Source organism: Phragmites australis, chromosome 20 (genome assembly GCF_958298935.1).
Source record: "Phragmites australis chromosome 20, lpPhrAust1.1, whole genome shotgun sequence".
Taxonomy (NCBI): Eukaryota; Viridiplantae; Streptophyta; class Magnoliopsida; order Poales; family Poaceae; genus Phragmites; species Phragmites australis.
The window spans coordinates 1,854,532-1,876,220 of record NC_084940.1 but is presented as its reverse complement, the minus strand read 5'-3'; the positions used below and the strand labels follow the sequence as shown (position 1 = coordinate 1,876,220).

At 43.4% G+C, this 21,689-nt stretch overlaps 4 protein-coding genes across 11 annotated transcripts; 2 read left to right on the top strand and 2 right to left on the bottom strand.

Annotated features, from left to right (window-relative positions):
• Positions 1 to 81: 81 nt before the first annotated feature.
• Positions 82 to 10,076, top strand: LOC133901329 (pantothenate kinase 2). Of its 6 annotated transcripts, none has more exons than XR_009906705.1 (24): positions 82 to 628; positions 1,097 to 1,309; positions 1,472 to 1,527; positions 2,269 to 2,385; positions 2,583 to 2,702; positions 2,784 to 2,878; positions 2,957 to 3,050; positions 3,279 to 3,410; positions 4,160 to 4,272; positions 4,390 to 4,582; positions 4,939 to 5,150; positions 5,458 to 5,499; positions 5,578 to 5,626; positions 6,476 to 6,558; positions 6,729 to 6,845; positions 6,926 to 6,989; positions 7,332 to 7,478; positions 7,609 to 7,761; positions 8,214 to 8,297; positions 8,403 to 8,597; positions 8,703 to 8,774; positions 9,287 to 9,404; positions 9,551 to 9,652; positions 9,799 to 10,076. XR_009906705.1 is itself a non-coding variant. In XM_062342656.1 (23 exons), the coding sequence occupies exons 1-22, from the start codon at positions 352 to 354 to the stop codon at positions 9,374 to 9,376; spliced, it is 2,718 nt and encodes a 905-aa protein (XP_062198640.1). In that variant the 5' UTR covers positions 82 to 351; the 3' UTR covers positions 9,377 to 9,404; positions 9,799 to 10,076. The 6 variants fall into 6 exon arrangements, 3 of the variants coding, with proteins under 3 accessions (XP_062198640.1, XP_062198641.1, XP_062198639.1); XR_009906704.1 differs by having other exon boundaries at positions 9,783 to 10,076; XR_009906706.1 differs by having other exon boundaries at positions 9,535 to 9,652; positions 9,783 to 10,076.
• On the bottom strand, positions 10,075 to 11,492 carry LOC133901330 (glucan endo-1,3-beta-glucosidase-like). Its single transcript, XM_062342658.1, has one exon. It carries the CDS (start codon positions 11,304 to 11,306, stop codon positions 10,254 to 10,256), a length of 1,053 nt encoding a protein of 350 aa, XP_062198642.1. The 5' UTR covers positions 11,307 to 11,492; the 3' UTR covers positions 10,075 to 10,253.
• Positions 11,493 to 12,764: 1,272 nt separating this feature from the next.
• LOC133901581 (probable inactive purple acid phosphatase 29) lies at positions 12,765 to 16,010 on the top strand. 3 transcript variants are annotated; one of them, XM_062342957.1, is made up of 4 exons: positions 12,765 to 13,207; positions 14,066 to 14,457; positions 15,030 to 15,480; positions 15,644 to 16,010. In XM_062342957.1, the coding sequence occupies exons 1-4, from the start codon at positions 12,916 to 12,918 to the stop codon at positions 15,688 to 15,690; spliced, it is 1,182 nt and encodes a 393-aa protein (XP_062198941.1). In that variant the 5' UTR covers positions 12,765 to 12,915; the 3' UTR covers positions 15,691 to 16,010. The 3 variants fall into 3 exon arrangements, with proteins under 3 accessions (XP_062198941.1, XP_062198942.1, XP_062198943.1); XM_062342958.1 differs by having other exon boundaries at positions 12,799 to 13,207; positions 15,694 to 16,010; XM_062342959.1 differs by lacking the exon at positions 12,765 to 13,207 and adding an exon at positions 13,214 to 13,904.
• Positions 16,011 to 19,556: 3,546 nt separating this feature from the next.
• LOC133901582 (probable histone H2A.5) lies at positions 19,557 to 20,243 on the bottom strand. Its single transcript, XM_062342961.1, has one exon. It carries the CDS (start codon positions 20,152 to 20,154, stop codon positions 19,678 to 19,680), a length of 477 nt encoding a protein of 158 aa, XP_062198945.1. The 5' UTR covers positions 20,155 to 20,243; the 3' UTR covers positions 19,557 to 19,677.
• Between the last annotated feature and the right edge of the window lie 1,446 nt (positions 20,244 to 21,689).

Below are 21,689 nucleotides of genomic sequence, written 5' to 3'. Positions count from 1 at the left end.
CAGTGTGGGCCTGTGGAATCCAAAGTCCAAACATCAGACAGATTTCCGCAGCATCTGCGGGCCCAGTCAGAAATTTACCAAACTCACAAAGCCACAAGCAACAAATCCACCCATCCGCCTCCCTCTCCACCCGGTGCGCGAGCGAGGAGGCCAAGGACCCACGCCCACAGCCCCCATCGCCGATTCGCCGTTCCGCGGGGGCGGGGAGGATTCCGTTTCCGTCCCTCGTTTCTGGTGCTTTGATCTCCCCAAGGCGGCAGCCGGCAGCGCCGAGCGCGCCGCGGGAGGTTGGTTGGTGGATAGTTGGTGGCGGCTTCACTCCCTCCACTGCCCTGGTCTGGTCAAATCTAAATGGCGGCCAATAATAGCAGCGACCCGATCCAGCACCAGGAGGAGCTGGGGGAGGGAGGAGGAGCAGGCGTGAAGCACGAGGCGGAGGAAGAGGGGGAGGGGGCGTCTTCCTCCGCGGCGCAGGCAGCCGCGACCACGATGCTGCCCCGGTCGAGCTCGCGGCCGCAGCTGGACCTCAGCGGCGCGGCGATCCACGGGACGCTGGAGGACCGCAACCCCACCATACTGCTGCCCAACCAGTCCGACGACATATCACACCTCGCCCTCGACATCGGCGGTACGTACTTGCGTGCGTCTTGTCGCCCAAAGAGTGTTTGTAGTGTGGTAGCAGTGAAGTAGATTGAGATGCGAGACAGTTAGTACATGGAAGAGGAAACCCAACTAGTGGATGAATGTTGAGAAGCCAACACTGACGCTTGCTAGTTCCACACTGAGCCTTTCTAGGTTGCTACTGCATCACGGGATGACTGTGTCACTAAGTGCTGAGTACGTTGTGAAATGTGAACCATCTTATGAGTGTTCCTGCGAATTGATCATGGTGAAAGCCTGCTATCTGTTAACAGTAAGCTGTCGTAGGTGGGACTGTGAATGTGGGTTGCCGCTTGATGAATTAAGTTATCTTGGTTTGCCATTTTTTGTTCAGATGTTTTGTTTCTGGTCATCATTCTGAAACTGGACCTGCAATATTCTCTTCATTGTCAAATCTACTGACATCTTATACATTGAACCATATGTTTTCCTCCAGGTTCTCTTATAAAGCTGGTATACTTCTCACGGCATGCTGAGCTCTCCACTGAGGATAAACGTAAGATATCCACAAAGAGAAGGCTTGGAATGTTTAATGGTTGCAGGAGAAGTTACCCGATTCTTGGAGGGAGGCTCCACTTTGTCAAGTTTGAGACTGGGAAGCTAAATGAATGTTTGGATTTCATTTCTTCCAAACAACTACATCGTGGTGGTATGCAAACACTACTTTGGATTGTAATAAATTGCAATCTTGTATCATCGTCTTAGTTGTTTCGATCACCTGGTTTTCTATTTATCTTCAATTGCTTTTATTCACTCATGAATCAAGATTGATCTGCATTTCTTAGCATTGAGTAGCTGTTTTTTGCTGCAGGAGTTGATTCACCTTCGTGGCGCTCAGGAGCTCAGCCTGATGACATTGTAATCAAGGTAACAACTAAAGAGAGAGCCTCATTGATATGTCTGGAAAATTTTTATAATATGAACAAATGGTGGGATTCAAGGCGCCTCAATAACCCTTAAATAAATAAAAAAAGCAGACAAAAAAGGGGACAAATCGACAACTTCTCATTGATCGAAAGAAATTGAGAAAGACCTGCACCCCTTATTTTGGTGGGGCCAAATTATAGTGTTGTCGAAACTAGAGCTGTTACAATTGTATAGCATGTACAATTATATATATTCAGTTGGACATTAGAGTTGTATAGCTAATGCAAACGTATTTTTCAAATCTAACTGTGCAGGCGATTTGGCTAGTTTGTTAAACATGCCTGGAAAAGTTTGCTAGTATTAATTATCAGAAGGCTCAAATATTTTGGCCTGCAATCCATTCTTCCTAATTTTACCTTGTTAATGGAGATGGCTGCTAGTAGGGTTTTGGTGAACACTCGTATTTGTTCATCAAGTGCTTAGTGATACAGAATGGCTTGTAGTAAACAATGATGAGAATTTGCTTCTGGTCCCAATATTAGTCCCCAAGTAGCAATACAACCAAGCAGTTGTACTTTTTAGAATTTTTGTGACAGCTATTTGTTTATTGTTGCATGAATAATTCTTACTTATCTGGGTCACACTGTACACTTGATGTTTTGTGCGCACAAATTAGTTGTCCTTATTTTGATTTGTGGCATTAAGATTACTTTTTTACTGATTATAATACTTTGTGGAAAGGCAACAGGTGGTGGAGCATACAAGTATGCGGATCTCTTCAAGGAGAGATTGGGAGTCAGCCTTGAAAAGGAAGATGAAATGGACTGTCTTGTAGCTGGAGCAAACTTTTTGCTTAAGGTTCCAGTTCAGAGTTACATTATCACTATTTAGGCTATACTGTACAGTTCTATCTTGTATGTGATGTTTTGTAATGGATCTTTGGAGATGTATTAAGGAACTAAATGCCATTAAGATCATTAAAGAGTGGCATCGTCTATAAATCTAAATTACATGTTACAGGCATGTTGGTAACACTTTGTTTCCGCATGTGGCAGGCTATACGTCATGAAGCTTTTACACACATGGATGGCCAAAAGGAATACGTGCAGATTGATCAGAATGATTTGTTTCCCTTCCTTCTTGTTAATGTTGGATCTGGTGTCAGCATAATCAAGGTAACTTTGAGGTTAGTTTTCCTTTTTAAAAAAATTGTCTTCTGAGTTTCACTAGATCTTGTCGATTGTACTTTTTCAAAGGTTGATGGGTATGGGAAGTTTCAGCGAGTAAGTGGGACAAATGTTGGTGGTGGTACATACTGGGGATTGGGGAGGTTGATGACGAAGTGCAAGAGGTGCTGTTTTTTGCTCATGGATATCACGTATTTCTGTATACAAGTTTGATTTCCCCTAAGATTATAATTTTGTTGCAGTTTTGATGAGTTGCTAGAGTTGAGCCAGCGTGGAGACAACAGCACCATTGACATGCTTGTAGGAGACATATATGGCGGTCTGGACTACTCCAAGGTTACTATTAGCATAGAATGTGGAAATGGTCTTTATTATCATTTTGATGTTTCCTGTAAATTATTGTTGAATTCGACTTCTGTATGCACTGCTTAAAGCTGCTAATCTGGCATGTTATTTGGATAACTTTCAGTGTGTATAGCATTTTAGAGTTTAGACCAATGGTTTTAAAGGGCCTACTTCTCATCTCCTGTCAAATTATTTTTTTCTGCTTCTTCTCTATGGCAGATTGGCCTTTCAGCATCAACTATCGCCTCTAGTTTTGGGAAGACAATTTCAGAAAACAAGGAGCTGTCAGATTATAGACCTGAGGATATTTCACTCTCTCTATTACGAATGATTTCGTATAACATTGGCCAGGTATGACAATCTTGTCAATGTGTGCTATGGTTGAAATAAATAGTGAGTAACTAATGAGATAGTGTTCAAAACAAATGGATTAGTACTCTTCATCAGAATTTTTGTATAGATATGCGCACTTGAAAATTTTTTATTAAAAGATTTTGAAAGTTTGAACAAGTGAGCCAAACAGTAAAGCTTACCTAAGTGATTTATCCAGGAAACGTGCCCAACATTGAATTATCACATTCTTTTTTCTGAAAAAGAGACAATGGAATGACCAAATTTTCAACTTTTATGGTATCCAGTGGCTTTTCTCATAAACTATAGGTGTTAGAGGATTTGAAAATAATGAGACCAAGAGCTAAGTAGCTAGCACTGCCAAAGATGATACTAGATGTCAGTGCTAAATAGTGTATTCGAATAGGTTCTTCTGTGGGCGAAGGTCTGCTATCACTTTTTATGGTGCTTATTCACATAAAGTAAACTCCGATATTTTGTCGTGCTAGCTGTTATAGTCTAACAGACAAATGGTAGCGTTGGTTCATCTTCCATGTTCTGGATTTTGAATTTATGATTCAATATTTTTTTATTGGAAGAGGTGCATTTGATTAAAAGCTCCAAAATGCAATTGAGTTTTTATCAGTTAGCACTCAGTCTAAGGATATACCTGTAACAATTCATACTAGTACATACACGTTGCTCAATCCGTTTTCAATTTTCTCTCTTCTTCCATTGAAGCTATGGATTCTGTTTCTTCTTTTTTGTAGATTTCTTATCTTAATGCACTTCGTTATGGACTCAAGAGGATATTCTTTGGTGGATTCTTCATTCGTGGCCATGCCTACACCATGGACACAATTTCTTTTGCAGTACATTTCTGGTAAAAGATCCAAAAGCATTTTTCATTTTTTATGTTGTGCCACATTATTTATGTTAATTTTGAAAATATTTTTCTCCTCATGTTCTTGAAATCAGCATGTGCATTGTGTTTGTAAAGGTCAAAAGGAGAGGCAAAAGCCATGTTTCTGCGCCATGAGGGCTTTCTAGGAGCACTTGGTGCATTTATGAGTTATGAGAAGCATGGTCTTGATGACTTGAGGGTGCATCATTTGGTCGAACGCTTCCCAATGGGTGCTCCATATGTTGGTGGAAAGATTCACGGCCCCCCTCTCGGAGATCTTAATGAAAAGGCAAGGTCCTCTTCTCTTGATCATGGTTAACTTTGCTGTTATGTTGGTAATTCAGTAGTTGCTTTGGTTATTTTGCTGAGTATTGCATCCTCTATCGAGACAAATTTGTTGCTCGATAATATTAGACCTTTAAAAACTTGAGATGGATGTCACTCCAATCCAACTAAAGAAAGGCATGCACAAGCACCAAAAGGATCACCCACAATTTTTTGAAAAGGCTGTTGGAATGAGTTGCATTTTTTTTGCCACCATTCTCTGCTGGAACGAGTTGACATGTTCTTCTTAACCTATGCAACATTCGTTTATTAAATCTTGTTCACTTTGTTTTAAGATGTTTTCAGTTTAAAATGCTACAGATATCATGGATGGAGAAATTTGTCCAGAAGGGTACTCAGATTACTGCTCCTGTACCTATGGGAGTTCCTGCTACAACAGGTATGGGAGGCTTTGAAAGGCCTACTTCTAAGGGCAACATTTTGCGGTCAGATGCCAGTGCAGCTCTAAATGTTGGTGTTCTCCATCTTGTACCCACATTGGATGTGTTTCCGTTGTTAGAAGATCCAAAGACGTAAGACAACTATTTAGCTCTTGTCTCTATCATGTGTACTAAAGTTGATGAAATTTCATATTATCAAATGGGAACTCTTCCTAGATAGTTGAATCCAATTTGTCAACCTAGAAAATCTAAAGTCAGTATAGAAGTTGGAGCTCTACTTCCATTCCGTGAAAAGCTCCAGAAGTTAGGGGTAGATGGTTTTTCAACATCAAAATAACCACTTCGTTAAGCATTTCCTTGTAGCTACAAGGACAAAAGTAATCAGGAAGTCAACATATTTCCGAACCTTCTAAATTGTGATGTATGATCTGTATTGCAGGTATGAACCAAACACAATTGACCTCGACCAGGATGAGTTCAAGTATTCTTCTATTTCTCCTATTTATAGATATATAATAGGAGTTGAGTCCTTTGATGATATCTGAGATTACCGTGCTAGGTACTGGTTCACTATTTTGTCAGACCATTTGCCGGACCTTGTAGACAAGGTATGATCTACTTCTTGCAAAGACATCTTCCTAGTTCCTTTCACATCATGACATGGTGTTAAAAAAGATTCTGAATATCTATATGTTGGTGTTCTCTCTTGCTCGCTGCAATTGTCAAAGCATCAGAAACTCTGTTTCCGGTACACGCCAACTTGATCAGACCAATCTCCCTCAATTTTCGAATCACCCTATGGAATGACCTATCCAGTACAGTCAACATAGGGCAGTCTGTACCCCTAGAAGGCTAGAACCATACCTCATGTGGATCGGAAATTGCTGTCATCGTTGATCCTATATTATCTAAATTCATTTCTCAAAAAAAAAATCCATTTTATCGTTGGGTCCTTACAACTATGTCAGGCTGCAACTACATGTAACTAGTTTGCAGAATTTGAAACCTAAGACTTTTATTGGTTTCCATTAAGCAGGAATTCCGCCCTCACAAATGTTTGCCAAAAAGAAAAGAGTCTCCCTTTCTTTTTAATTAACTAGAAGTTTCCTTAAGTAACTAGTAGTTGTTTCCTTGGCTTAAGTAGCTTAGGTCCTTGACTGTAATTCAGGCAATAGTTCCACTTGTACCTGTAGGTATATTCACTAGCATTCACCAGCAAATGTGCCTTGAGATGGCAAATTTTCTAAATTCAAACCATCCCATGTCCTTACAAAAATCTGGAAGCACTTTGGTGGGCTAAAACAATACATGTACAAATGGCTTTGTATTTTTTTAGTAACAACATATGATTTTAAAATAATTTATTTTTCCAAAATATCCATTTCTGGTCCGGTTGGGAGTAAATGGAAAATTGAATAGTATATTTTTAACTAATTTGTGCATAGTATCATTTGTAGGCAGTTGCTAGTGAAGGTGGGACTGATGATGCCAAAAGGCGGGGAGATGCATTTGCACATGCTTTTTCTGCTCATCTAGCAAGGTACAAATGAAAACTGCTATTCTATGGCATTATTAGTTCATAGGTTTTTGTTTCCTTGTCTACTGGTACTGGCATGACTATGATGCTAGTATCTAAATCTTTCAATATTGTACAGTTGTAGCCTGCATTGCACACTATCTCTTTGTTGCCTAACTTGTGTCTAAATTTAGGTTGATGGAGGAGCCTGCTGCTTATGGGAAGTTTGGTTTAGCCAACCTATTGGAGTTGAGAGAAGAATGTCTGAGAGAATTTCAGTTTGTTGATGCGTATATTAGCATCAAGCAAAGGTTGGCCTCCCCCTCTATGTGTGCGCACACGCATGGATGTGCACCTATTTATCTAATATTTTGATATTTTCTGCATGAAGGGAAAATGAAGCTTCGCTGGCTGTTTTACCTGATCTTCTCATGGAACTTGATAGTATGAACGAGGTACGTGACAGCAGGTCTTTGTCCTGTTTAAGTCTGCATTTAACAGAACTCATCTGAACATTTGGTTATATGTGATTGTGTGGGTTATCATACTTGCAACAATACCTTTTTTCTATTGGTGAAGCATGCAAATAGAGAATATGAGAAGTTTGGTTCATACCACAGCCATAAGTTCATGTTTAACAAAATACCGCTTATTGTGTTACTTGCAAATGTGTGGCCTCACCTGCCACTGGCACAGTAAAGGGTATTTGGTCATTGTTGTTTTTCTCTTTCTTTCCTCAATGTATCCCTCGAGAAATCAGAATTCATATGAGTTCACATATCATGCTTGATGTCCAGGAAGCTAGGCTGCTTGTACTAATTGAAGGTGTCCTTGCTGCAAACATATTTGATTGGGGATCCCGAGCTTGTGTGGACCTTTATCACAAGGGAACTATAATAGAAATCTATCGCATGAGTCGCAAGAAGATGCAACGTCCTTGGCGGGCAAGTATTCCAAGTCTGAACTCTAAATGTTACAGTAGCATTGTGTCTTGCGAGAGTTGTCCAAATTGTTTTTATGAGTTCTGCGAGCACAAGAATAGATGATAAGTTAATGTATGTACTTGTCTTGCAGATCGATGACTTTGATGTGTTCAAAAAGAGAATGCTTACTGATAAGAAGGACCAACCATACAAAAGAGCACTGCTTTTTGTTGATAACTCGGGTGCTGATGTGGTCCTTGGAATGCTTCCTTTAGCACGGGAACTTTTACGCCATGGAACAGAGGTATAAATTGAAAGGCTGAAAAGCTAAAACAGGTGGCCTTTTTTAGGTTTGCTCCGCATTATAATTTAAATTAAAAAGACCAGACAGGAATACAGGATACTCTTTCAAGAGATTCGATCAAGGCAGCATACGATATATTGCATGCTATTGTATAAATCACATTTATGTTTTCCTTCGTTGAAGGTATAGACTGCATGACAAATTGGAAATCATCCTTCCTCGTGACTGTTGTGATATTTTTTCAAGCATCTTATTTGTGATAACCATAACCTAGAACTGATAAAAAAGATGACTTTATCAGCCTGACCAACCTTGTGAAATAACCATGCAACTGAAGCAGACCTTTAATTTTATACCAGTTAATGATTACTTACTGGATAATCAATTTTCATAATCTTGTACTGATGTTTAGATACTTAACATGAGCTGGTAATGAAATACTGATTTTACAGGTAGTTCTGGTTGCAAATTCATTGCCGGCTCTGAATGATGTTACCGCTAATGAACTTCCAGAAATTATAGCTGAAGCCTCAAAGGTACAAATTGAATGCAAATTTGTGTTCTTTGGCCATGTTAGCTGTATTATCTACTAATACATCTATCGTTATCTCTAAGTTCATGTAACTCATTATGTATGACAGCACTGTGGTATCCTTCGCAAAGCTGCAGAAGCTGGCGGACTGATAGTTGATGCAATGGCTGGCATCCAAGATGATTTCAAGGATGAACCAGTGTCAGTGCCACTAATGGTTGTTGAGAATGGATGTGGCAGTCCATGTATTGATTTCCGGCAGGTTAGCTCAGAGCTTGCTGCTGCTGCGAAGGATGCAGATTTGGTAAGAAGGCTGTTAACTGAATGCTCTGTGATTTCTGATGCTGGTGGATTCGTTTGGAATGTTCTGTGATTTCTGATATTGTTTTTGGTTCTCAATGTCATGCAGGTAATTTTAGAGGGCATGGGGCGAGCACTACATACGAACCTCAATGCCCATTTTAAGTGTGATGCTCTTAAGGTACTTCGTTTCTGCAAAGCTAACTCATTTGTTGCTGCACAATTACAACCTTGTTCCTTGTTCGTTCTGTGGGCTAGAAATTTTCTCATCAATCTGTAAAAAGAGAAATCGTAGAGATTCTTATTCAAGAGAAAAAGAGAAGGGCCTACATCACATTTGTTGGTGGGATCAGATTAAGGTGGTGTTCATTAATCATATTACATTTCATAACAAATGCAACTATATTTTCAATCATAGGCATTAGATGGCAAATGTAATTGTAGTCGTACAGCGAATTAGCGATTACGAGTTTATGTTTATATCTAGCCATACATATTAATGCCACTGCAAATATTGAATTGAACAAACATTAAAAAAAAGATTTGATCAGTGGGGTTTTTTCATCAGTGGCTTCGGCTTAGCTGGAATTTTCTTAGAGCTAACATGCATTTTGCTAAATCTTTGATCAGTGGTATTTTGCACCTAATCATGCATGTGCTTTAAAAGCTTACAAAATCGAGTTGTGTGTGCAGCTTGCTATGGTGAAGAATCAGAGGTTGGCAGAAAAGCTTTTCAATGGAAATATATACGACTGCATCTGTAAATTCGAACCAGTTTCCTAGCAATACGGGAGTGGATGCAGAGGATTTGGTATACACTTGCACAGCAAATAACTGTTAATGCCCACTACTTCATTTATCACATGCGGCATTCAAAAATTTGGTATCAGCTAAGTGGTATCTGTTCTTCTGGCCGGGCAATGTATCTCACCGGTTTTTAGTTTGAACATCTTGCAGCTACTTGCAGAAGCGACTAGTTCGTTTGCAACCTGTTAGACGACTGCATCTGTAAATTCGAACCAGTTTCCTAGCAATACGGGAGTGGATGCAGAGGATTTGGTATACACTTGCACAGCAAATAACTGTTAATGCCCACTACTTCATTTATCACATGCGGCATTCAAAAATTTGGTATCAGCTAAGTGGTATCTGTTCTTCTGGCCGGGCAATGTATCTCACCGGTTTTTAGTTTGAACATCTTGCAGCTACTTGCAGAAGCGACTAGTTCGTTTGCAACCTGTTAGACGACCCCGGAATGATCCTTTTCAATACACCAGTTGATACTCCTTAAATGCTGAACAGTAAAAAAAGATTTAGCTGTTGTTTGTGGTAGCAATTCCTAAGGTCATTCAGAACGATTGAGAAGCCAGCTAGTTTCCAAGGACCCGAAAGTCAGAACTCATAAGTGAGTTTGAAATTGCATTTCCTCCCTGAAACATGCTCTCAACTCAATCCAATAAAATGTGATGTGCTTTGGTGCCTACCGAGATTATGCACTTGTCTATTCTGAGAATATTATGTCACCATTCGTCCATTGTGCTTTACTCACTAGTTCGAATAATCAGAACAGAGTAGAGGTTAAGAGCTGGCAGGAGCAATAATCACAACTCAACCAGTTGGTGAGCAGCAAGCCGAAGCAGGCAACTAAATGCATTCAACTCTACGCGAAGTTGATATCGTACGCCTTGCTCCCGTCCGCTTTGAAGATCCCAAAGTGCCGCTCGAACTCGGCCCCGGGCTTGCCGTCCTCGTCGTACAGGTCGAACAGGAACGTCTCCACGGGCATGCCGGGCCGCCTTGGCGTGCCGACGCCGCGCGCCGCCCTCTCCACCATCTTGGCGTTGTACGCCGCGGCGTTCTGCGGTGTCGCGGCCGGGTGCCCCGCGGTAGGCCAACCGGTCTCCGTCACCGCGACCGGCACGTTCCCGAACCCCTCCTTCTCCAGCGCGGCCACCAGCGCGTCCACCGTGGCGTCGAACAGGTTCGTGTACACCAGCGCGCCGTCCTGCACCGGCGCTGCTCCCGCGCCGAACAGCGCGTACCCGAGCTGCACGTTGGCGGGGTCGTTCACGTAGCTGATGAATGGGTAGGTGTTCACCATGAATGGTGCGCCGGTGTCGGCCAGGAACCGCAGCATGGGGCGGAGGACCGGGAGGGAGGCTGCGTCGAACGCGCCGGCGGAGGGCGGGTATGACGCGGCGAGCACCGAGGAGGCGTGCGCGGAGGAGACCTTCACCTTGCCGTCGAGGCCGAGCGCGACGAGCGCGGCGTGCAGGTTCTGCATGGCGGGCACGAGGTGCGGCGCGTAGAACTGGTTGTTGTACAGCACCTCGTTGCCGACGGCGAGGTAGCGGACGCGCTCGGCGGGGGCGTGCGCGAGGACGGCGGACCGCAGCCACTGGGCAGCGCCCTCGGGCCCCGACGCGGAGAGGAAGGTCAGGTTCTCGTTGGGCACGCCCACTATGAGGTCGATGCCGGCCGCGGCGAAGGCCGGGAGCACGGCCGGGTCCGGGAGGAAGAGCCGCGCCTTGGTGACCCCGTTCCGCCTCAGCAGCGCCGCCGCGGCCGCCGGTGGCGGGAGGTTGCTGCCGACGCGGCCGTGGCAGATGCCGATCTTGCCCGGGTCGTCACCGGCCGCCGCCGCCGCCACGACGAGCGCCGAGACGGCGAGAAGGACGTGGCCCAGCAGACACGACTCTGTTCTCGTGGCCATTTGGCGAAGGGAAGGAATGGAATGTCACGCTTTGGCTGTGCTGAGTTGGATCTGCTAAATATATTTTGCTTTGCTAAGAATAGCAGCAGTATTCGGCTTTACTTATAGCTATGGGAGATGGGGCGACGTTGAGGCTGCCTTACTCAATGGTTTGATCGACTGGCTCTGGCTGGGTAGCCGTTGACACACATAGCCGTTGGCTTTTCAAACGAACACTCTTGTACGGCCGATTTACCTCTCCTTTTCTCCTTTGAATAAGATGTCCACTGCTACCATGCCCGTCGCAATTTTGCTGGTTTGGATTCTGAAATGATCCAGCGTTATGTATCATCCACGAGACGAGGGTCAAGGCACGTCGTCGCGCGTTACAGGATACAGCAAACGCAGCGCCGCGAACGCAATGCATCGTGAGCTGCTCCATCAGCATGTTTTTTCTTTAACACCAGTACTAGTAGACGTGCACAAAGTCACATTATTATTATACGGACACACTCACACAACAGCTAGATACTAATGCATTATGCGTAGTGCCGTAACCATTGAGTTGGGCCGTTACATTATCAACAAGGCCCAACTAAAAAAAGGATTACTGCTTGAGTCCAAACTTCAGCCCAGTACCTGCAGTGGCAGTACCAACATCATTGTTTCGGCAGCTGGTTTTGGCGTTTTACATGAGACACGCCCAGTTTTCCCCACTGCGACCGATCCGGCGCCCCGTGGACCCGAGGACGCAGCCGGTTTGGCGGTCACGGGACGCGAATAGCCGAATATGCCACGGGAATTCCTCATTGCAGGCCCTACTGATCCGCTGACACACACACGTTCGAGGTCCGCGTTGGCGGGCGGGCGGGTGGGCGGGCGGCGTCGCGTACACGGCGAGCAGCGGTTTTTTTTTTTTTTTTTTTTTAAGATGAAGGCCCCCATTACCCGGGGTTCTCTGGACGCCACTACAGGGGTGTGCGGGGACGGGGGATCGAGCCCCCGTCGGCATAGCTCACAACTGGAGCGTGTGCCAACCGGGCTAAAGCCCGTCCGCACGTCGTCTCCTTCGAAAGGAACGAATCACACGTCCACCCAGGAAAGGCAATTCTAAAGAGGTGTGATCACAGGTTATCTTTTCTATTTGATATACTCTATTCATTAATTCTTTTATTTATTTTATAATTTTTTATCTATATTTTTAAGGCTTTTTTTATCTGAATTGTAAAATATGAATTTTGCAAACGAACTGCTAAATTTTAAAAGTAGATTCTGCAAATTATGATATAATTCATAATTCACTTAAAATGAACTTCTACAATCTAGAATATAGAGATAAACATGCTTAACACCAAACTCAATATAAATGAACGGTTTTAATAGCACTTACGTCCAAAAGTTCAAGGGAAATTTTCAATTCCGTCCACCCCTTCCGTGCCGGCGCCGCTCGACGGATTCAGCAAGCTGCGGTCGAGCCCGCCAGGAACGTACCGAATCTCGCATCGGGAAATCCGAACCGTCCAAACCCCCCTCCTATAAAGAAAAGCCCCTCAACGACCGTCCCCAGCTCGTCCCCAGATTCGATTCCTTCTCGCGATCCCACTCCACGCTTCGCCGCGCCAACATCAACATGGGCCTCGGCCTCCGGCGGCGCGGCGCCCGCCTGCTGCCGCTGCTCCTGCTCGTCGCCGCGGCCGGTGCCGCCGCGGGGAACGAGAAGGGGCCCCACAAGCTGCGGTTCCGGCGCGAGAGCGGGACGTTCAAGGTGGTGCAGGTGGCCGACATGCACTACGCGGACGGCCGCCGGACGGGCTGCGAGAACGTGCTCCCGTCCCAGGAGGCCGGCTGCTCCGACCTCAACACTACCGCCTTCCTCTACCGGGTGTTCCGCGCCGAGGACCCCGACCTCGTCGTCTTCACAGGTCGGTCGCCGCCTCTCTCCTCGCCCCCCATCCCTTGTTAGTCAATTAACCAACCAATCGATTCGACCTCTTTATCTCACTTTTCATCCGGACCCATATGTCAAATGTTTGGTGATGAGGTTGCCACTGTGGTTGGATAGAATCAGTAGAACAACTAATCAATCAGTGTATGCGCTCGTGATGATATCTTTAACGTACTGAAGTTATTGCGGTCAAGATCCCGTTCTGAATAAAATCTTCAAAGAAGTGTAGCTTGAGTCAGTCGCTTTAATAAATACAAGAAGCATGTCACGGGTTTCCGGCATGTGGGGGCTGGCGCCTGGCTGGCAGGGCAAGTGGAGGTGGAGCTCGTTTGCTTCGGATTGGGTTCGGGAGTTCCGAATCTAAGGCTAAGGGGGTCCCAGGTGGCATGCCATGACTAATCAGTGAGTTCCCAATTGTTGGCCCGGTATGACGACGGTCGGCAACTGGTCTGATGATGGCTGCGTCCATGATGGTGGTGAGCACACTGGAGCTGGAAGCATTACTCCCTCTTCGCAATGTTTGTCCACGGCCACCGTGTACAGCCGTTAGGTGGTGTCATATTTTGTCGTGTTGTTTCACGGGCAATTGTGGTTGATGTTTCCAAGGCTGCAACTTTTGCGAACATGGGTGCAGACAATGTTGTTTCTGGTGGGAAAACAAAATTGCAAACGAGGTACTAGCTTTTACATTGTAGTAAAAATAGTTTGCTGAACTATGCAGAACAGCTATGGTCGTAGTTCATATACTTCACGCCGATTATTGCTACTTCAGTTTCTCTAGACCTACAACTAGACCATGTTTAGAGTATTAATTTATGAAAGTTTTGTTGAGCAGGTGATAACATCTATGGCTCGGATTCAACTGATGCTGCCAAGTCTATGGATGCGGCGATTGCCCCAGCCATTGACATGAAACTTCCTTGGGCTGCTGTGATTGGAAACCATGACCAAGAGGGTACCCTGTCGCGTGAGGGTGTGATGCGTCACCTTGTGGGCATGAAGAACAGCCTCTCAAGCTTCAATCCGGGAGGAATTGAAATTGATGGTTACGGCAATTATAATTTGGAAGTTTCTGGGGTTGAAAGAACATCACTGGATGAAAAATCAGTGCTCAACCTGTATTTTCTTGACAGCGGTGACTATTCTACTGTGCGCTCAATCAAGGGTTATGGTTGGATCAAGGCTTCGCAGCAAGTCTGGTTCCAGCAAACATCTTCAAGACTACAGGTTAATAAGTTGGCGATATTCTTTTAGAAAATTATTTCTTTGTTCATTGATCTATGCTCTTTCTTCTGTCTGGTACAACAAACTCAAACAAATCAGGGTTATTGCTCAGAAATTTATCATTCTTTTCACTTTCGGGCCATCTATTATCATTATAGAAACAATATCATAGTGAAACACTCAACTGAGTGAAATGATGGATTCAAAGTTCGGGTGGCATACATTATATTAGAAGGTTCCTAAAATTGATGGATAAATGGAATTAGTAAATTTATACTAATTTATCTCTTGAGCAAAGATTAACTCTGCAAAAGGGTATCTTTAATTATTTTGAAGCCTTAAATCAAGAAACGATTGCTTATTCAAACAAATGATATTTATGCATGATGATGTTATAGTTTCCATAAGTGTTCGTTTCTAAATGTCAGATGGATTCAGATTAAATGTGACCAGATAAACTGCCAAGAGTTTATGCATTTACACTTCTTTCTATACAGAAAGATCATTATCTTTTTACAGAAAGATCATTATTTTTTATGCTATCCATCACAAAGAAATGTTCTTTGTAAACGCAGAGAAAGTATATGGATGAAAACCCAAAGCAGAAGGAGCCAGCACCTGGCCTTGTGTTCTTCCACATTCCACTGCCGGAGTTTAGCAGCTTTACAGCAACCAATTTCACAGGAGTGAAGCAGGAGGGTATCAGCTCACCATCAATCAACTCTGGTTTCTTTGCCACCATGGTGGAGTCTGGAGATGTGAGGGCTGCCTTTGTAGGACATGATCACATTAATGACTTTTGCGGGACGCTCAGTGGTATTCAGCTGTGCTATGCTGGTGGATTTGGTTACCATGCCTACGGGAAGGCCGGGTGGTCAAGAAGAGCGAGGGTGGTGTCTGTGCAACTTGAGAAGACAGATAGCGGTGAGTGGGGAGGAGTGAAGTCCATCAAGACATGGAAGAGGCTTGATGATCCCCATCTCAGCACAATTGACTCTGAGGTCCTCTGGAACAGAGGCTCTAATGGTAAGACAACTACGCCTGAGCATGATGCTAATTCGAGCATACCTTAGTAACTGTAGTACAGTATGAGACTATGGGTGACTTTGATGAATGATTCTCATTAAAAAAAAGGATGACTAGGATAAGTAATATGATGTTTGATATATGATTTATTTCCCGATGGCAGGAACCTATTTTTTCAACACCACTACTAATCTAGGAATTGCCAATTGACAGGGAGGCGCAGGAAGAATCCTGATGGTAGTTAACTCATGATGCGGACGGCAAATGGTGCGCCGTATGGGATCTCTGTGCATCAGTGTGTATTGTTGGATGGACAATTTACCGTAGAGTTGCAAAATACATAAGTGTAGATGGAGGGAAAGAAGATCATATACGGCATGTATACACAAGTTTTGCACTTATATTTTTCCCTGTTTAGAAAATAACGAACTACAGAGTAATTGTAATTCAGTACAACGGTCAACCATTGCAAGGGCTTAAATATAGTGCAATGGTCAAAGGAAAATGAGAATGCAACGCCATTGCAGTCCCATCTCTCTCGTGTATTGTTACTGTGCCAGTATTTCAACCATAATCGAAACAAGAGAATCCAAACTACTGAGAAAATCAAGAACCAAAGGGATCTCTCAGTTCTGGCAAAGGTTGCACAAAGTTATGTTAGAATTATTGAGATCGGCTTATGTAAGAATTCTTAATAAATCTCAAAGGCTTATATTATGGAGAGGTGTCCCATATTAAGGTTCATCTTCTATTAGTAACATATTGTTAATAGAGGTGAAGGTGGAGAGTTTTCCCTCTATATATATGTAAGGACCCTCACCTCTTTGGTACATGAAAACATAGACAACTATTTGAGAGTAGCTTTAAAATTGTGAACACTCTCATTATGTAAGTCTATATAAGAGTTTGGGTTTTTGTCTCTTTCTCTTTCTGTTGTGCTGCCGCTGTAGTCTACTTCATCCCGGCGTCGGCGTGCACCGGCAACCGGGAGAGCAGGTCTCCGAAACCCTCGTTCTTGAGACTTACACTTGGAGAAGGCGAATAAGATTTTTGAGAAGCGCTCCACGTGATTGCTCAAGTTCTTCACCACGGCTCGTCTTCTTGGTCGCTTGGGCGCTGCACGCTGTCATCGTCAACAATTTTGGCGCATCATCAACAGGATCGATCGTGCCATCAACACGGTACAACCAGCATCTTCAGTAACCTCCACAGCGCAGGACGGGTACGTAAAAATCATGTTACTCGTATTTTATTTCCTGCGATTTTTAATTTCGAGTATAGTAGATCTAGTCATTTGTTGTACTTTCGTACATATGTCTAGATTATACTCTGATAATATGATCATATCAGTTTCTGCTCATGATTTATTTACGGGTTAAATTAAACATAAAAAGTGTCTTATATTCCAACAATCCAAAAACCTTATTGCGAGCACTTAGGTTTATCAATGACTGGTTTTGTCGATGCACTGAGGCCAGATAAGTTTTCTGGTGTGCACTTTAAGAGATGGTAAGTCAAGGTCACTCTGTGGCTGACGACTATGAATGTCTACTGGGTGGCTAAGGGCAAGCCGGAAGGAACCCTTACTACTGAGCAGAAAAAGACGTTCACAGATGCCAATACACTCGTTGTAGGATGCATTCTTAGTGTTCTTGGTGACCGTCTTTGTGATATGTATATGCACATACAAAGCGCGAAGGAGCTGTGGGATACACTGAATGCTAAATTCGGTGTATCAGATGCACGAAGTGAACTGTATATTATGGAGCAGTATCATGACTACAATGTGAGAAACCGTCCAAATAGTATTCTAATTAATCATCTGGAGGATCATTATTTATAATTCAACCTCGACGATTAACCAGAATCATGTTTCGGTAGTCCCCGGCACATGTTTTGTGCCTAAGGATTGGAACACATACCTCCAACATAGTACATCACGGCATAGCTTAATAAAGAGCATGTAATAAATATTTATATTACAAAAATTAAACATGCAACTGATTCCAACCATTTATAACAAAAATGAGTTAGGAGGAGACAAAAACCCTTCAACTTCTAACTATCCAAAGATCTGCGCAGCGAAAAGAATAAACTAGACAACAAAAGATAGTAGAGTCATATGCCCTTAGGTTCCACTCCAAAAACTCAAGCTTTGGAGTATGATGCACTACTTCTGCCTATCACCCTATCGGCAGGCACAAAGTAGTCGAATATCGCTCTTTCCTCAGCAGCCGGGGTATCTACATCAACTTAAGTGCAGCACCCTGAGTACGAAGGTACTCGTAAGACTTATACAATATGGATATATATAATATCCCGACTCCAAGGATTATACATTGAGTTATTAGCAAGATATAAACATACGGTTAAGTTAATTAAAACGATAAGCAACCTAGACATATGTGTGAGCAACTAACTTAACCAATATATATGAAATTATCCTGCAACTACCAACTTAGATATCTTAGTTGGACCTGGTACACCATCTCTGTTATTTCCAGTGCACTTTCTGATTATGCGGATTTATTTGGCAATCTGAACCGATTAATAGCCTTAGCAGCTGCAACGATAAATATCCTGCTAGGCAGTCGTTCACTTGTTCTTGACTTTATCTTGCTGCTAACCATGATTCATGGAATTATGTAACATACTCATGATTCGTGAAACTTGAATGTAGTGTTCCACTTTTCAAAAGTATGAAGAATACATCTTTGATACGTCACATAGATACAGAGCATTTTCCAATTGGGATGTATTCCATCGTGAAAACACCTATTCTGGTTGATTAGATTGAATTAACGCATGAGCCTATTTCACTTATTACGGTAGTGAAAAAAAATCATTTTATCATTTTCTCACATCTTGTTGCCCTTCATCCGTGTGGAACTTTTTGGAGCACTGTGCGGGAAAAGATATTTTGACTGTAGCAGTTTTTCTTTTTGTTCATACGTAATCCGAGATGGCCATACATTGCTACGGATCTAAAAGAAACATTGTATTCAATACAGTTATTATCTCAATAATACATCCACATCTCATAGCTACCGAAAACTACCCATCACCTTCTACCGCACTGCAACTTTGTACGGCAAGTCTGGCGGCAGCTGCACCGCGTTCAGACACCACCAATGGAAACCAATATCCTCAATTGGTGGATGCATATCTGAGGGAGAGTGGCCAGCAAATACAGAAAAGGAATTGACGCAAACGAGCATGTGGCTCACCGGTAAAATGTAAAGGCACGTTTTCACTGGTTTGAGGTTCAAACCCCGGGTTTGCATCTTTATTAAGATGTCTTCAAAGAAGATTTTGGCGAAAGGGGATCCGGTGCTTAAAAAAAAGAAAAGGAATTGACTCACTCGTCCTGCTAATCTTTCGTCAAATTTGGCTGTCACGGAATGAGATCATCTTCAGGAATAATCTTACCACTATCAACTCTTCGAGGTGCTAATTCGGGAAGACATTAGGCAATGGTGCAATGCCCGAGCGACAAAACTCGCTGCTCTAATGGATCGGTTGCAGGTCTTCAGCTCTCCTAGCTGATCAGCACTTGTACACTGACTTGTTTGTTGTTGCTTCTTTTCTGTAATCTCCTAAGAAACAATTTTGCTCTTTTCTTGAGACCTTCCTAAGCTCGTCGTGTATTTGTATTTGATTCACTATCCTATCTTAATTCAAAGATATGCAACTCTCTTACATATTATAGAAAAAACAATACATCCACATAGAACTTAAATAGAAGATGAGAATCATATTTTTAATAACCTTGATAAGCTATCCCAATACATACGGATCATCTGTCACCTCTTCCTCGTGGTGCTGTGCCGCGCCCCTCTGACGCCCAAACTCTTCCTCGTCAATTTAAGGTGAACTGACTGTAGAACCGCGCAATTGAGCATATTGTCCACATCAATGCGGCATCCAAGCAGAGAGCAATATCGAACTTAGCCGAAAAGCAATTCCTCGAACTTGAAGCTTCTTCCGTTTCAATGGCGGATCCAGATCGAAACATCAAGAACAAATTTCTGCACCCAAATTACAAATATGGACAAGAAACGAACCATCGAGGACACTTTGTAAGCAACTCCAATATTCTTCCAATGAAAATGAACAGATCACAAGCTACAACGACGACACTAGATCAGCACACATCCATTACACAGATCTAAACACAGCACAGCGCTAATGGTGTATCTAGGCCTTCTTGGGGGACTTGGCGCCCTTCTTGGGCGACTTGGCCTCCTTGGCGCCGCTGGCCGCCTTCTCCGCCAGCTTCTTGGGCAGCAGCACCGGGTTGATGTTGGGCAGGACGCCGCCGTGCGCGATGGTAACGCCGGCCAGCAGCTTCCCGAGCTCCTCGTCGTTGCGGATCGCCAGGAGCACGTGGCGCGGGACGATCCGCGTCTTCTTGTTATCCCTCGCCGCGTTCCCGGCCAGCTCCAGCACCTCGGCAGCGAGGTACTCCAGGACAGCGGCGAGGTAGACGGGGGCGCCGGAGCCGACGCGCTGGGCGTAGCGGCCCTTCTTGAGGTAGCGCCCGATGCGTCCGACGGGGAACTGGAGCCCGGCCTTCACAGACCGAGGCACCGACTTCTTCCTGGGCCCGCCCGCCTTGCGCCCGGCCGCCCCCTTCTTCACCTTACCACCCGCTCCGGCGCCGGCGACGTCCATGGCTGCTGCTTCTGCGCTTCGAGAAAGCTTGGAGAGACTTGTGGGCGCTGGGTGTTGCGTGGTGCGATGCCAGAATGCGAGGCGGGGTGGGCGTTTAAAAGGCGCGGGCGGGGGATGGTGGGCCCGTCGATCCGCGGGCGGGGAGAGGTGGTGGGCCCGTCGATCCGCGGGTAATGGCAATGGACGGTCGGATCGGAAAGGATACTGACGGCTGGGATGGGGTTTCTGAGGGGCGATCCGCGGAAGGGATAGTTCGGCCAATCAGGTGTCAGGAAACAAGCAGACAGAACGGAACGGGCAGCGTTTTTTGACCGCTATTTTTCAACAAATGCATACGCAAATGATTAGAAGTATACAATGTTCTTAAGGTACTCCATATGTTTTTTTTTTCGTTTTTAATAGTATTGACATGGACTCCAACATGCATCTTGGATCATTACTTTTCTACACATATATGTACACATATTCAAATATCCCAACAAGTTTATATGTAACTGATTTTTTACATATATCCTAACAATATATTATTAAAAATTATAAGAAATGTATTTGAAAATATTTTTCATGAAATCTTGATGCTCCTCAATTGTATTGACGATTCTTATGACTGTTTTTATTGGTTAAAATTTTAAAGGTTTGAGAGCACACATTCTTAACCTATAGCTATTTGAGAAGGAGGGATCACTTTTGATTGTTACTATTTTACGTAATTAAATATTTTTAACAATGTCATTAGTCAAAGTTTAAACAGTAAAATACCGGTCTCAATATTTGTTGGTTTCCCGTGAAGCCCTTGGACAACTGAGCCTTTACAAGAATCCTACATTATTCATATAGAATAATTCATTATGTAGAAAAATTGGAGATTGAAACATAAGGTAAAAATTCGGTTGTGTCATCTTTATTGAATATCTAACTATGGTTATATGCGCATAAGGAATATATTATATACGAATAGGTATACAACACGTATTAAAAAGCTTTAGATATCACGGAACCGAATCAACGGTATTTGATACACCCGGAATCACAGAAGTACATATCTATCTACTTAGACATCAAGAAAGACAACTCACTATCGACCACGGCTGGATAGAAATCGATATCTCACCTCTATATAAGACGAAAATGCCAAGGACGAGAATAGAGGACATGAGAACAACACACAAGGAAATCACAGAAAGAGATAATTTGAGGTAAGTATCAAGATACTAACAAAGAAGATACTCGGCGATCATAGCTTTAGGTTGGACCAAATCTGATATACTCTCTGTAATAGATTTAGCTCCATTACCTGTACTCGAGATCATCAATATACAACAGCAACACCCCATATAACATAAGGTATTATTTCAATCGAAGACCCAAAATTGTATACATCAATTATCCCGTTTCGTGATTAATCCCTACACTCAAAATTACTCAATCTATTTATAGACACATTATCAAAAATTAATCTTCGACGATCTTCTCACTTCAAATTTGTCGTGTGGGAAATTTCTCTCTTGCGCTTACATTCCTCCTAGATTCACGAG

Excerpts from the sequence above, each read along its gene's own strand:
- LOC133901329 (XM_062342656.1), top strand. The coding sequence starts at position 352 with ATGGCGGCCAATAATAGCAGCGACCCGATCCAGCACCAGGAGGAGCTG. Across the intron at positions 2,703-2,783 it reads CTGGTGTCAGCATAATCAAG|GTTGATGGGTATGGGAAGTT; the intron begins GTAACTTTGAGG and ends ACTTTTTCAAAG. Across the intron at positions 6,559-6,728 it reads TTTTCTGCTCATCTAGCAAG|GTTGATGGAGGAGCCTGCTG; the intron begins GTACAAATGAAA and ends GTCTAAATTTAG.
- LOC133901330 (XM_062342658.1), bottom strand. The coding sequence starts at position 11,306 with ATGGCCACGAGAACAGAGTCGTGTCTGCTGGGCCACGTCCTTCTCGCC.
- LOC133901581 (XM_062342957.1), top strand. The coding sequence starts at position 12,916 with ATGGGCCTCGGCCTCCGGCGGCGCGGCGCCCGCCTGCTGCCGCTGCTC. Across the intron at positions 14,458-15,029 it reads AAACATCTTCAAGACTACAG|AGAAAGTATATGGATGAAAA; the intron begins GTTAATAAGTTG and ends TTGTAAACGCAG. Across the intron at positions 15,481-15,643 it reads CTGGAACAGAGGCTCTAATG|GAACCTATTTTTTCAACACC; the intron begins GTAAGACAACTA and ends TCCCGATGGCAG.
- LOC133901582 (XM_062342961.1), bottom strand. The coding sequence starts at position 20,154 with ATGGACGTCGCCGGCGCCGGAGCGGGTGGTAAGGTGAAGAAGGGGGCG.